We start from the raw sequence: 13,409 nt of genomic DNA, 5'->3' as shown, positions 1-13,409 counted from the left end.
TTCCCTGTCACTTCTAGTACCCTGCTGGAAATTGATGATTAAGTGTCCTTCCTGCTGATGGTCATTTTGTGTCTAGTTTTTTGCTACTTTTTTGCAAGTGGACAGGAAAAGGAGGAAAAAGAGATTGTCCGGTATCACCTGATGATAATTAAAAAATAATTTCAATATTTCTGTCAAAAAAGTAAAGAACAAGGGCAGGAAGCATTTTTGTACTTACACCCTGTAATACTAAGTCAAAATGAGATCCTGTATCTACTTTTGTCCTGGTGGTCATGGAACAAAGCGTTCTCACTGGATCAGCTCAGGCAGCAAATCATGTAACGCTGTGTTGGAACCCTTTGCAGTTTGTAGATGCCAGAGGTTGGTTCCCTTGTATCTCTCTCGATTCAGCAGACAGTATTTCAGGGCTTTTTTTTTTTTTTTTTTTTCCTAAATTGGCTGCTTGCCATGGTGCTGCTGCTGCAACTTGTGTAATTAATTATCAAGTAGGCTATATTTGATGCTCAGTTTTGCTTATTTTGGGCTACTGATAAATGGAGCTGGTCTCTGTACTTTGACTCTGGAGGTAAAGGGGAGCCAGTCTCTTTTTGGAAGTAATGAGCACGAAAATGCTAAGCAGAGGCCGATGGAGTCTTACTTCAAAAACTCAGAAGAGTGGCTAGAACTCTGTACCCATTTACAGGAGGCAAACTGAATATGTTTGTAACTTGGCAGTAATTGTGTAATCATTAAACGTGTAGCAAATATTTGACTGGGACCAATGATAATCATTCTCTCTTATAGTTCTGCTTTGCTGCAAAGTTCTTAGATGTTCTGTAATTTGTTGTCTTGTGTTTAAAAGTTCTGTGCAATGAAGAGCAAGTGGTAGTTCCCATGCATGGATCTAATTTTTAATGTTCTTCTAGGTCCTGCAAGCATAGGCTTACTCAGCCCGGGCATATTGGAATATTTACTTCACAGCTTGGTAAGTGTCTTTGATCTCTTTGTGTGTATCCATACATAGCAATTATAATGTAACTTATTTTTTTATTATTATTGTGAAACATTAAAGTTGTGTTTAGTAAGAGAGCCTGTGGGATCTCCATCCTTGGAGATAATCAGAAGTCAGTAGGACAGGGCACTCAGCAGCCTGGTCTGCTCGAACCGGCTCTCAACTGGAGGGTGGCCTAGATGACCTGTGGAGATCTCTTGCAACCTATAGCATTCTGTGACAGATTAACAGCTTTTCCTGTCCATCTGTGCTGGGTATTCATTAAATAACTTTTCTTACTGCCCATGTTTAGAACTTCCAGTCCCATCCGACGGTGATGCTTTTTGCACTAATAGCACTGGAGAAGTTTGCACAAACGAGTAAGTATTAACCTGATGCTGCTCTTACCAGTCACACTGTGGCTTCTGCTGCTTGATTGTCACTTGCTTCATCTGATAGCACTTGTGAGCATGAGAGACTGGATTGGTGGGAACACATATATAGAAGAGAAATGTTTGTCCATTTACAGGCAAGAAGAAATATTTATTGCTTTAGTGACATCCCTCTATCCCTCAAAATCCTTGAGATACTTGCTGAGACTCAGTGCAATCCTTCCCAGTTAGAAACTGCTGTAGAAGGACTTATGACATGAGGCCTTTGTCACTGAAATAAATCCGTAGTAGAGATGAACAGCTGTGATTGGGTGTTAGCAGGCAGGGAAAAATATTTATTGCTTTAATGACACCCCCACCCACAAACCCTTAAGAGATTTGCTGAAACTCAGTCCTCCTCAGCTTAGAGATTGGTACATAAAGACTTGTGACACGAGGTCTTTGTTACTTGAAAAGAAATAAATCTGTGCTAGAGAGATGGAGAACAGCCATGATATAATAGTCTTGATGGTGCAGCTCCGTGCTGAGAAGTGGTATATCTGAGCGCCAAGGTAATTCCACGTCTGCTTGGGGAAATGGTTTCATGCTGTTTGTGATGCTGAGGTTTAAAGGGGGGGGGGTGTGGTTCTACTGTATTTGTAGAATGTTACTATTTTTAACTAAACTTACCCTTGTTTATAGCAATTATTCTTTTTTGCTCTTAAATTGCAGGTGAAAATAAAATGACAGTTTCTGAATCGTGCATTAGCGACCAACTGATCTTGCTGGAGAAATGGACGGATAATCCAGACTACTTAAAACGCCAGGTTGGATTCTGTGCCCAGTGGAGTTTAGACAATCTGTGTAGGTATAACGAAGGGATGGATTCATTTAATATTAATCACTTCTCCAAAGCGATAGAGGACTACTTTGTGTTTTGTTTTGTATAACCACTTAATGTAAATATACCTGGCTGCATTTGTAGTCACTTTTCTTTAAAAAAAAAAAAAAAAAAGGCAAATAAATCCAGTATAGTTGCATGGAAAGGAAGTTTTGGCAAGGAAAATATTTGTGAAAGGAATTGGTTTGTACTCTGCAATGAAAATTCTTTTTTGCACCATATTTCCTGTAACCCATGCTTCAGCAGATGTGCTGAGTAGCTAAATAGTGCAGCTCTGTCTGTGGAACAGCTGGATGACTGACACGTACTGGTGACACTGTGACCGTACCCCAGTACTGCACTGTCTCAAAGAATTGCTAAAGACCTTTTAAAGTAAAAATACAGTCTTGTGATCAAAGTGAAGTGTTTGACAAAGCGATTTACTAGATCTGTCCTTTTGGATGACTAAAAAATCATTAAATTCACTTGTTTAGTTGTGATTTCGAGGGTGCAGCAACTCTTGTAGTTTCTAATGCCAGTTTTGGATAAATTGGGCAAAACGTCTTGGACTTTATGGGGCTTTAAGCAGCTGATGGAAGGCCAATGTCGGTTGTGTTCTGTAAACATCTGTAGAAGTGTTGTAGAGCCTTTGGGATAGATGAAGGGTCCTGAGATAAGATCTCCGATTTGTAAAGTAACGTGCATGTGTCAGCAATTTGACACCTGGCAAGATAAAGGCTTCTCATCTTCCCGTGTGAAAAGGGGATGCAGGGAGAAAGCTGCTCTGGCTCAGTTCCGGTTCATCACCTACCTGAAAACGAGAGGGTAAAAAACTTTAAATCCCTGTTTTCCCCTTCTGCTGCCTCCCCCCAAAATCTTTTCCACTGTGGTGAATCAGAAAAACTGCCCAACTGAACACATAAATGTAATGGTAAATCCTGAAACAGTGGCATCTTGGTATGAGCTTTGGATGCCTTATCTTTGCCTCTTGGGTTTCCTGAAAGTAGTAATTAGACTGTAGGAGCTCTAGTCGGAGGTATAGGTTGCGCTCTGATGTTTAAAGGATATTTAACACACAGCGTATTGGAAGTGATGCTGTTTTCACGCAGACAAATTGTCAATATTTCATTCAGTCATGCCAAAAATTAACTGGATCCTAGAGATTGATTACCACTGTGTGAACTGTTTAGAATAACGTTTTGCTGCAGCAGTGACTAAAACTAGTTTTATTTTGCAGTTTTAAAAGAAGGCAGGCAGTTTACGTATGAGAAGGTTGACTTGACCAACATTAGGGCTATGCTGAACAGTAACGACGTCAGTGAATACCTGAAGATCTCGCCACATGGATTAGAGGTGGGATATCATTTCATGATTTCAACCTAAAAAGGACTCTGAATAAAAAGGCAGGTTTTAACTATTTTTGTTTGCTACTTGCTCCTGTGATTTCCTGGAATGCATCAAAGTTCTCTTCCAGCTTTGTATGGAAAACTTGCTTTGTCAGAGGGTTGTAACATCACTACACTGATCTCAATTGTAGAAATGTTTACAGTACGGTAATACCTGTGTCTGTGCCTCAGAATTTCAGAGAAGTGAGGAGGATGCTTAAGAGTCAGCTGGCTTGTGACTGAAATTGTTCACAAAGTATAATTTCTATTGTTTGTCCTGTCTAGTCTTGAAAAGCCCATAGCAGTAAGATTTTTGTCTCTGCCATGTGTTTTGGTTTTTTTCTTTGTCTGTTACTTTTTCTAAAAACTTGTTTGACTACTTACAGATGAATTTTCATGTGACATGAAATACCTCTGTGTCCTTCATACCAGGAGTCAGCTAATAACTGATGACTTAGGTTTTCGCAGCTTGGTTGTCTTAGTCTTTAAATCTTTAAATTGACTTTGTCAACTCTCTCCTTTTTTTTTTTTTTTTTTTTTCTTCTCTTCTCTCTTTTTTTTCCCTGTGGCTTACCACTGAACAATTTTCAGTCTTGCCTACTTGCTAGTTTTTGTGACAATTACTGCTATAAAGAGAGGTCACTTTCTGCCTTAAGTGCCTCTAAAATTATGATGGTGTATTCTTATATGCAAGAAACTTGATCCAGGGAAGAAAGGGACTTGTTTGAATGCTAAACTTAAATCTGGTTTGGTTTTGGTAGGCTCGATGCGATGCCTCATCCTTTGAAAGCGTTAGATGTACGTTCTGTGTCGATTCTGGAGTTTGGTACTATGAAGTTACAGTCGTTACTTCGGGAGTGATGCAGATAGGATGGGCTACCAAAGACAGCAAATTTCTCAATCATGTGAGTACACGTAATGTCATCTAGCCGATGATGTAACTTCAGCATTTTTCTACTTAGGACGCCTATGAAAATAGCTGTGGTTATTCTGTGCTAGTAACTGAGCATTTACGTGTTTCCTTCAATTTTTCTGTACTTTTGTGAAGTTATTTCTCCACATTTAGCGGTACAAGAAAAGGCCGTAGGCGTTGCTGTGGACTGACGCTGTTCACACAAGTCATGCGTAGCAGCTAGCAGTGACAGCTTGTAATCTACTTGCTGTTGTCTGGAACCTACAGGGAAATGGCTTATTTCTTGTGGCTTAGTCTCCTGGAAGTTCTTTAGATAACAGCGGTGGTTACTGTCTGTTGTTTTTGTGAAGTAAACAATTGCTCGCTAGGAACCAGCAGATTATCACGCACTCAGTTTTACACAGGTCACCAAGCAGCCATTTGATTACCCTCTTTAACGTACTTTCCTATTAAATTAACTTTCACAAGGGGAATAATTATTTAAATTGACTCTGGGTTAGCATGGTATCATTGGATCTGCTGGTGGCAGCAATATGGTATGGTTTGGGTATGTGAAAGCTGCTTTTTAATTAAAAATCAGGATTACAAAAAGATTAAGCCCTCTACCTTCTTGCCTTTGTGCTGATAATACAGAATAAGTACGCTGTCTTATTTTATAGTTTGCTTTGCTCTCCCTCTCATCCAGATCACTTGGTATCTAATTCTTAATTCTAAGTATTCTTCTTCCTACTATTTTACTTTGAAAATTAGGTACTTATTAGCATTAAAGCAAAATGTGCCATGTGCACGCGAAGTCCAAACCTAAAGTCAAAGAATAATCTCAAATGTTAGTAGAGATGTAACTAGGACTTTTTACATCTTCATGGTAACTCTGTATGGCTGTTACATGCATGCTGTAGTATATTTGCTTGGCATTTCCATAATATTAAGCAAGCGTAATGATTACTACCCAAAAAACTTGCCTGCTTCAGCCTAGAGAGGACTTTCCATGTTATCAGCCCTCCAAACTTCCATTAAAGTTCATTAAAGTGCAAGTTAGAATTTTAGTACAAGGGGCATGTATGGCCAGAATGGAAATACAGCGCTGGGATTTTAAGTTGACACTTCTACTGGCTGAGCTGCAGTAAGTAGTAACTTAGCCTTACTTTATTGTTGGAATTGCATGGCTTTCTGTTCCTACTTGGAATTTAATTTAGGAGAAGAATTATATATGTTTAATGTAGAGATAAGCAGTTAAAACTGCTCATTTCTGAGTCAAATGCAGAAGCTAATGTGAAGATAGATAGGCCAAATACACAGAGTCTTAGAATCATAAAATCGTTTTGGTTGGAAAAGACCCTTCATCAGATCATCGTGCAGAACTGTAACCCTGGCACTGCCCAGCCCACCACTAACCCATGTCCCCAAGCACCACATCTACACGTCTTTGAAATCCCTCCAGGGACGGGGACTCCACCACTTCCCTGGGCAGCCTGTCCCAGGGCTTGACAACCCTTTGGGTGGAGACATTTTTCCTAATCTCCAATCTAAACCTCCCCTGGCACAACTTGAGGCCGTTTCCTCTTGTCCTGTTGCTTGTTACTTGGGAGAAGAGACCGACCACCACCTCGTTAAAGTAAATGTGAGTAAATATTGATGGTGGGGGGTATGAGAGAAATACAACAAGGAGATGAAACAAACATCAGTGGCAAGACCCCAACAGGACTGGGAGAGTAGCTTTCCTCACCATTTAACTTAAGTCTTGCTTTCTTCTAATTATTCATGTAAATAGCGTTGTTGTCTGCTGGTGTATAACATCCATGTATCTCTACAGCACAGCCAAAGTCCAGTCCCACATTTCTAATGTGGAATTGCAAGGGTGATTTCAATTAAAAAATAACAACTAACCAACCACACAAAAATACCACACAGACGTGTCCTGAGCACAGGCATTGTAGACATTGAGGGTAATGGAAACTGTTTGAAATAAAAGGCCGTGTGTCTGCCTCTAGGCTGTTAAGAGGTTTAAAAGCTTTTTCCCACTTACTGTTAAGGAGCTTGGTGTACATGCATTTTTCTATCTGTGCTTCCTGTACAAGGTTTGAAAGTCGGAGATGTCGCATCTCTGAGCAGGATGATTTTCTGTTGGTACAACTCTTTTGCTGGTGGCTAAATGCTACTGTTGTCTAAGTTCACGGGGTGTCTACCTGAAATACAAGATATTATCTTCTGGGTATGTCACAAACACAGAGTGGCCATATGCTCTTTATTGACAGCATGTGTAACAAAAAGCCTAGTCCTAAATATGACATTAAACACCCATTAGCTGGGCTTAGCTTTAATTTGGGGCTTGTGTAATCAGATGCTGTCTAGTATTTGCACTCCAGACAAACCATGCTGAGCACGAGCAAGTTACCTTCCATAAGGTTTTTGGGTTTCATGCTTGGGTTCTGCTACGACAGATTCTTCTTCCAGCCTGAAACTTTCAGGTTTGCATTTGTCTTGGACCTTGGGACTATCGCTTGATGACCTTTTCACAAACTGAGGGAGGCTGGCACTCAGAGGGACACAGCACGCAACAAATTCAGCGAAGGGACTGTGGGCTGTTCTCTTTGTGCACTGTATGCTCTGGTGGCACTTGGTATCTTGGGGGGAAGGTATTACGAGTCTGGTACTGGGGATTCAAGATAAGAGAGTGGTTACACTTCTGTGTTGACTTTTTAAGATGAAAAAAGTTAACTCTTTGGGTACTAGCCTTCTGGGGTTTTTCAAAATATTTTAATAGGCAGGAGTGATTTGAGCTCACAGAGAGTGAAAAACACTTTGGAGACACTATCCCCTTCTTCCCCCCTCCTCACCCCAAAAATTCCTTTTGATGTGAAAATGAAACTAAGACTAGTTTGAAAAAATTATCTTCACAGGGGTGGGAGAAACCCTTTGTGCTGTTGGATGAAAGGTTTAGTTGAATAAACTTCAGCCCTGCTGTGTGAGGAATGGCTGCAGACTGAAATACTTTTCTTTTCCTAAAGGAAGGTTATGGCATCGGGGACGATGAATACTCCTGTGCATACGATGGCTGCCGGCAGCTGATTTGGTATAACGCCAGAAGTAAACCACATTCCCATCCCTGTTGGAAAGAAGGTATTCGGTCATCTTCTGCTGTTTATATGAGCTGGATTTCTGCATTGGATTTTTTCCTTTTGCAGGTGTCTAGAAAACAGTTTGTTAGTAGGTGTGAACAGGGCAGTTACTACTTTATCCTGATGATAGTAGTAAAGGTTTAATAATTATTATGCCTTTACTAGTATTTGCAGTGGTTTAAATGTACAAAGAGGGCACCACACTCTTGTTCCACAATCTGTGTAAAGAGAATCTTGTTGGTTAAATGCTTTTTCTTTTCATAGGCAGAGTACAAATCATAGCACCAACTAAAGTTGCTGGACAATGAATCATAAAACTTTTTTCCAGAACAGGGTTGAAATCTTCCTTTCTGGGTTGAAAGTGTTATTTTAGAGAAGGGAAAAAACCTTGATCTCTGAATTAGACTCTTTTTTTTTTTTTTTTTTTTTTTTTTTTAAGGAGGAATTGCACTGTCTTGCTTGCTGTCCAGTTATCCAAGAATTTAAAGTAAAGTTCTGTTCTTGATCTCAGCTTTGAAATCTTGGTAGGAGTCTGTGCATGCCATGCTTGTGTGAACTGTGCCGCCTTCTCTTCTGTTAAAAATTTCTCCCAAGGATGGCTAAATTAAATCATCTCTTAAAAATAAATAGCACAAGCATATTAGAAACTTAGACTGTCGGAAGTACGTGTTCTGAGGGTATCTTCAACGGATGTAAAATAGCCAAGGAGAGAAAGAATGCAGCTCTTTTCTGGCTGTGGCAAATACTCTGCAATACTTCTACAACTTGGTAGCATTAATGCTGTGGCAGACTAAAATATTTAAATTTTTTACTATTTTGTCCTGTGTTTTTTCTTTAGTTACTGTTTGTATCAATGTTTCTTCCTTTATGCTTTTGCAGACAGTTCTTTTAAGTGAGACAACTTCTAGTGAGACATGATACTTAAATGCCAACAGCTGAAACAGCTATTGTTTTAACAGAACTGAAATCTTTAAATTATCTTTGTTTTGCATGTAAGGAGACACAATAGGATTTCTACTAGACTTGCAAGAAAAGAAAATGATCTTCTATTTAAATGGAAACCAGCTTCCTGCCGAGAAGCAAGTCTTTTCATCTGCTGTGTGAGTATGCGCTCATTTGGAAGGACAGTGACCTGTGTGGATAATTGTTTTAATTACGTGAAGTGTTTCCCGTTTGAGATGTACATTCATATTTGCTCACCTGAAGCCATCATTAAATGGGTTTCCCAATTGAAAGTTGCTTAGAAATGAGTGAGAAGGATGTTATTTTACAGGTGGATTTCAGGGTCCAAAATAAATACTTTGGACCTTCCGAGGGTAGGTTCAACTCGATGTTTTGTACTGTCACACTAGCACAGTGTTGAAGTAGAATGAGGCTGTAGCAAAGATGAACAGATTTCTAGTAGTGCTTGAGGAATTTTTGATCTTTTGAAAAATAAAGGCTCAGTTCTGTAAATGCTGAAGAGTGCATATTAACTTACTGCCGTTCACTGGGGCCACCTCCTGTAGGAGCATATTGAATGTTCATGGGAGGACATCTCTCGGTAGCGTTACAGAAAGGTGTTAGGCTTATTTTGCCAACTCTGTTAAAATTCACACATGGCTAATTCCTCTGACTCTCATGGAGAAGTTCAGCCTTCTAGTTCTGAAAAGATAAGCCGGTGTGATACTTGAGAAAGAAGCTTCCTGTGCAGCTTATTTACAAAGTACTGTAACGTTTAATTTAATACTACTGTGCTAATAATTTCATTAAAGTTTTCTCCTCAAAATGAAGTTCGAGATGCAAGCAGAGAGTAGTTCAGCTGAAAGAGCTGCAGAGTATCTTTGTATTCAGCTTGCAGTGCTCTGTTCTTCATGTGGAGTATGTCATTTATATACTCAACAGATTCTGTTAGTTGGTTAGAACTTAGGGCATTACTCAACATGGGCCCTTTCAGTAAATAAAACTGAAAGAGGTGGTAGTTGTGGTGTTTTTACAAGGTGTGTGTGTGCAGACAAGCCAGCTGTCCTGAGGTAATCCTGCAAGGGCGAGGAGGAACAGATGGGCGTTGTGCTAAGCGAGCTCGGACCTGGGTTCATCCTGCACGGTCCCGCACAACGAGCGTACAAGAGTTGCACGTTCCCCAGATTTGTGCCCACTCAAATAAAGCAGCGGGAGCGGTGGGCATGGAGGTGCCCCTTGCCGTTGGTACTGCTCCTCACAACGCTACTAAACAGCACTTGTTTGGAAGAAAAAGACTTCTCCAGCGCTGAAGGAGATACCTGAGCTGATCACTGTAAAGAGGATCAGGTTGTAGGCTGTTCAGATGTATGTATCTGCTCTTAGCCTAAGTGTGACTAATCCTAGTTGTAGAGTAGACAGCTTTTATTGGCTGACTCAGTAGTAAATTCAGATAAGCCCTGATAGTAAATGCAGAAGTTGAGAACTAAACAAGGAACGTATGTGCAGCTGAAACTGGATGTGTTGGAGGTTTTTCTCCCAACTGGCTGTAGAACACTCCTATTGAAGGAACTTGCCTCTGTTTCAGGGTATATTTCTGTTTGGTAATGGTGTAACACTTCTGGAAAGCTCTGTTTGTTGTTTAAACCATTCTAAAATGTCTGTTGTCCATCATATTGCAGATCTGGCTTTTTTGCTGCAGCTAGTTTCATGTCCTATCAACAATGTGAGTTCAACTTCGGGGCAAAACCTTTCAAGTACCCACCGTCAATGAAGTTTAGTACCTTTAATGATTATGCCTTTCTGACAGCAGAAGAGAAAATCATTTTGCCCAGGTAATCCTCCTGTCTAGTTTGAGTGTGTTTGCATATGAAGAAATAAAACGCTTCACTTCTGAGTTGCATAGTCTTATGTTGTACTGGGCAAAGTAATATTTTATGGGGTCACACATCCATAGGTTCCTTTCAGAAAAGGGTTAGACCACAGGCTCCGGCGCAACTTCGTGCATGTACATTAAGTGATGTACAACCAAAATCCATTAAATTAAAATATTTTTGCAATATTAAGCTAAATTAAAATTAACTAGTACTGCACAGTGAACTGTTTTTAGTATAAGTGCCTCCTGCCACCTAATGATTAGGTTTTGGTTGAGGGAGGCATAGTCTTAATTAAAAAAAGATATCTTATTTAAAATTGACCTAATTTGTGATATTGGCCGCATGGAGGTACTGAATGATTGTAAGACTTGAAGCTGTCCTTCTTTTCTGATCCAGAAGAAAATTTCCCCATTTGTGAATGACAGTACCAACAAAGGTTATTCACACTTTAGAAGTGCTTTCCCACCTAAATATAAATCAAGCCAGATAGAAACAGGTTTGGATACATTTTTCCTTAACTTACCAAACTTCTAGCAGGAATGAAAACTAATAGCTTTTCTGCTTTAGGTCATTAGTAATAAAATAATTTACTGGAACGTGAATAGTAACAGTATGCAGTGTAATCTGGGGATATAGCCTACCCCAGATTCGCAGCTTTGTCTAAAGATGTCCCTTGAGTCGTGCTGATGGATGTGACCGGAATAACCTCTTCCGGGGGTGTTGCTGGAGGTGGGTGCCCCTGGCTATAATAAAATTGAGAGATGGGTTTTGAATTATCTTGCTGTTCGATCAAGTGAATTAGGTACTTAAGTATCTGGTGTTTAAAAAACAAACAAAAAAAATACCTTACTCCTGGATCAGTGTCACACATTGGCAAAGTTTGAGGCTTGTGATATTGTATTTATGCAGAGAAAATCAAATGCAACTTGCAAGACCCTTTTGTATTTATATATTGCCAGAGTAATTTACACCTGCTTGTGACTGCAGGTGCTTTAAGTGAGTGTCTGATCTACCCCCTTCAGATGACGGGTTAGTTATCATTGGTCAGCCCCCTTTTCAAATCAAGTCTTCTCCTGTCTTATTAATAAATGTCGTGCACTTGAGGGCTTTTGCCGTCTTTTGCTGATGATCAGATGTGACTGTTACTGATGTCACTCTGGCACTACTCTTACAATGTTTAAGCAGGAGCTGTTGTTTGCTTGTGCCAAAAGGTGTAGGGGGAAACTGGGGGGAACTGGTTTCCTGTTGATGTCTGACTGGAGAAACTTGGCCTCCTGCGTTACAGCCTGTTTAACATGTGATGGCACTGAAAGGCTCTGTTCAGTCGTGGGTGCTGCTGCAGTCTGAGCTGTTCAGAAACAATAAGCCAATCCTAAATTAAAAGATAGCTTTAATCTGAAAAGTGATAGGAAAAAGGGCCTGAGTGGAACCTAATTATCCATTATAGCAGTTACCAGGTGTTGGGGCATAGTCTCGGGTAGCCACGTCACCCTGCCATTGAACAGTTTTGTCGTGTAGTGCATGTGTTCCAAATTTGAAATGTCTTATTTCATCAAATGGGGGATTTTTATCCATTTACTCTCCCTTGTAGCAGTTGCCATACCAGGCTGTCAATTTTACTTTCAATTCCTTTACACTCAGTTACAGCATTATAGGGTTTCTGAATTTTGTTGATACGTAGGTTTCTGTGGTTTATTTGGTTTTTCCCTTAACTCTTAAAAGTACACAGATGCTAAAGAGCAATTTTTTTAAGCGTTCAGCTGTGGGAGCTAGAAGAATTGTAATCTAACAGCCTCTTTGTCCCCTTCTGTCAGACTAGAATAGGGAGTTGAAGGCTGTTTTGAACATCTCTGGATGTGTTAAGCCTTTTTTGTGGGAAGCTACAACCGATGTTTTTCAGCAGTAGTATTGAGTAGCATAGGCAAGTGTTGCATTGGACTTGATGCAATACTCAGAATAGTTATGAGTCTATCATTTTTGAGTCAAACTAATGTGTGTGGGGGATCTCTCTTTCTTCAGACACAGACGCCTGGCTTTGTTGAAGCAAGTGAGTATCCGAGAGAACTGCTGCACGCTTTGCTGTGATGAGGTAGCAGACACAGAACTCAGGCCGTGCGGACACAGGTAAAACCTTAAAACCACCCCAGAACAAATCCAAACTAAAAGAAACAGGAAAATGTGTTTGACACTCAGCTTAGGTGAGACCAGATGCAGTCCCTGCATATCTTAATTGACTCCACAGCATAACAGAAATAACCCTTCCTTGTAAGGATGTGGCAGAGGTTAAGCACAGTATCCCCACCATTCCCCTCAGCCTAGACCTGAGCAGATTTAATCCCTAGTGATGTGTGTGTGTGTGTGGGGTCGGGGAAGTACTGTGCTACCAAGTCTTAATTCCCTGATATCAAAGGTTTTACTGATGAGTACTTGTTTAGTACTGGTGCTCTGAAATCCAGATCGCATGAGGAGGGCAGAAAATTCATTATAGACTCAAATACTCATTAAATGTTCAACAAATGGATTGTCTCAAGTCACAAATTCATCTAAAAGCTAAAATTGGGTCAGCAGTCGGAGTAATACCATAATAGCACTTCCCTGCATTTAAGCAGCCTACTAGGAATTTAATCCAGTCAAGTCTGGTTCCTTAGTGTTTCAAGCACTCGTGGAAGCAGTCTTGCCATGGGTCTGGATGCTGCAAAGATAGAAAGGCAAGAGACGTACCCAGTGTGCCCTGACAAGAAACAGAAACGGCTTCACGCTGGGCGCTACTGTTCTCCAGATCGGAGAAGTGTCAAGATTAAGGAAAGCGTGCAAGTGTAATCCTGACCAACTGCACTAGCAGTTTCAGGTCTGTGAGATGCTGAGCTCCTCTCAAAGCCTGTGGATCTGCGACACCTGACCTGCAATTCCTAATCTCCATGCTGAAAGACTTAGCCTGCTAGAAACACAGTCAAG

At 40.4% G+C, this 13,409-nt stretch overlaps 1 protein-coding gene across 6 annotated transcripts in view; it reads left to right on the top strand.

The window, feature by feature from the left end:
* RSPRY1 (ring finger and SPRY domain containing 1) overlaps positions 1-13,409 on the top strand; it is a 39,875-nt gene that overhangs the window by 23,666 nt on the left and 2,800 nt on the right. For all 6 annotated transcript variants that reach the window (XM_054840251.1, XM_054840253.1, XM_054840252.1 and 3 more), the window contains 9 exons: positions 906-964; positions 1,284-1,350; positions 2,074-2,205; positions 3,459-3,574; positions 4,368-4,511; positions 7,528-7,639; positions 8,636-8,738; positions 10,260-10,412; positions 12,474-12,578. In XM_054840251.1, the coding sequence (XP_054696226.1) occupies positions 906-964; positions 1,284-1,350; positions 2,074-2,205; positions 3,459-3,574; positions 4,368-4,511; positions 7,528-7,639; positions 8,636-8,738; positions 10,260-10,412; positions 12,474-12,578 (991 nt within the window). The remainder of the gene's footprint in view (positions 1-905; positions 965-1,283; positions 1,351-2,073; positions 2,206-3,458; positions 3,575-4,367; positions 4,512-7,527; positions 7,640-8,635; positions 8,739-10,259; positions 10,413-12,473; positions 12,579-13,409) is intronic.

The sequence above is a fragment of the Grus americana genome, chromosome 13, assembly GCF_028858705.1.
Source record: "Grus americana isolate bGruAme1 chromosome 13, bGruAme1.mat, whole genome shotgun sequence".
NCBI classification, from domain to species: Eukaryota; Metazoa; Chordata; class Aves; order Gruiformes; family Gruidae; genus Grus; species Grus americana.
The sequence above is the reverse complement of the archived record's forward strand: the minus strand, read 5'-3'. Positions and strand labels throughout refer to the sequence as shown.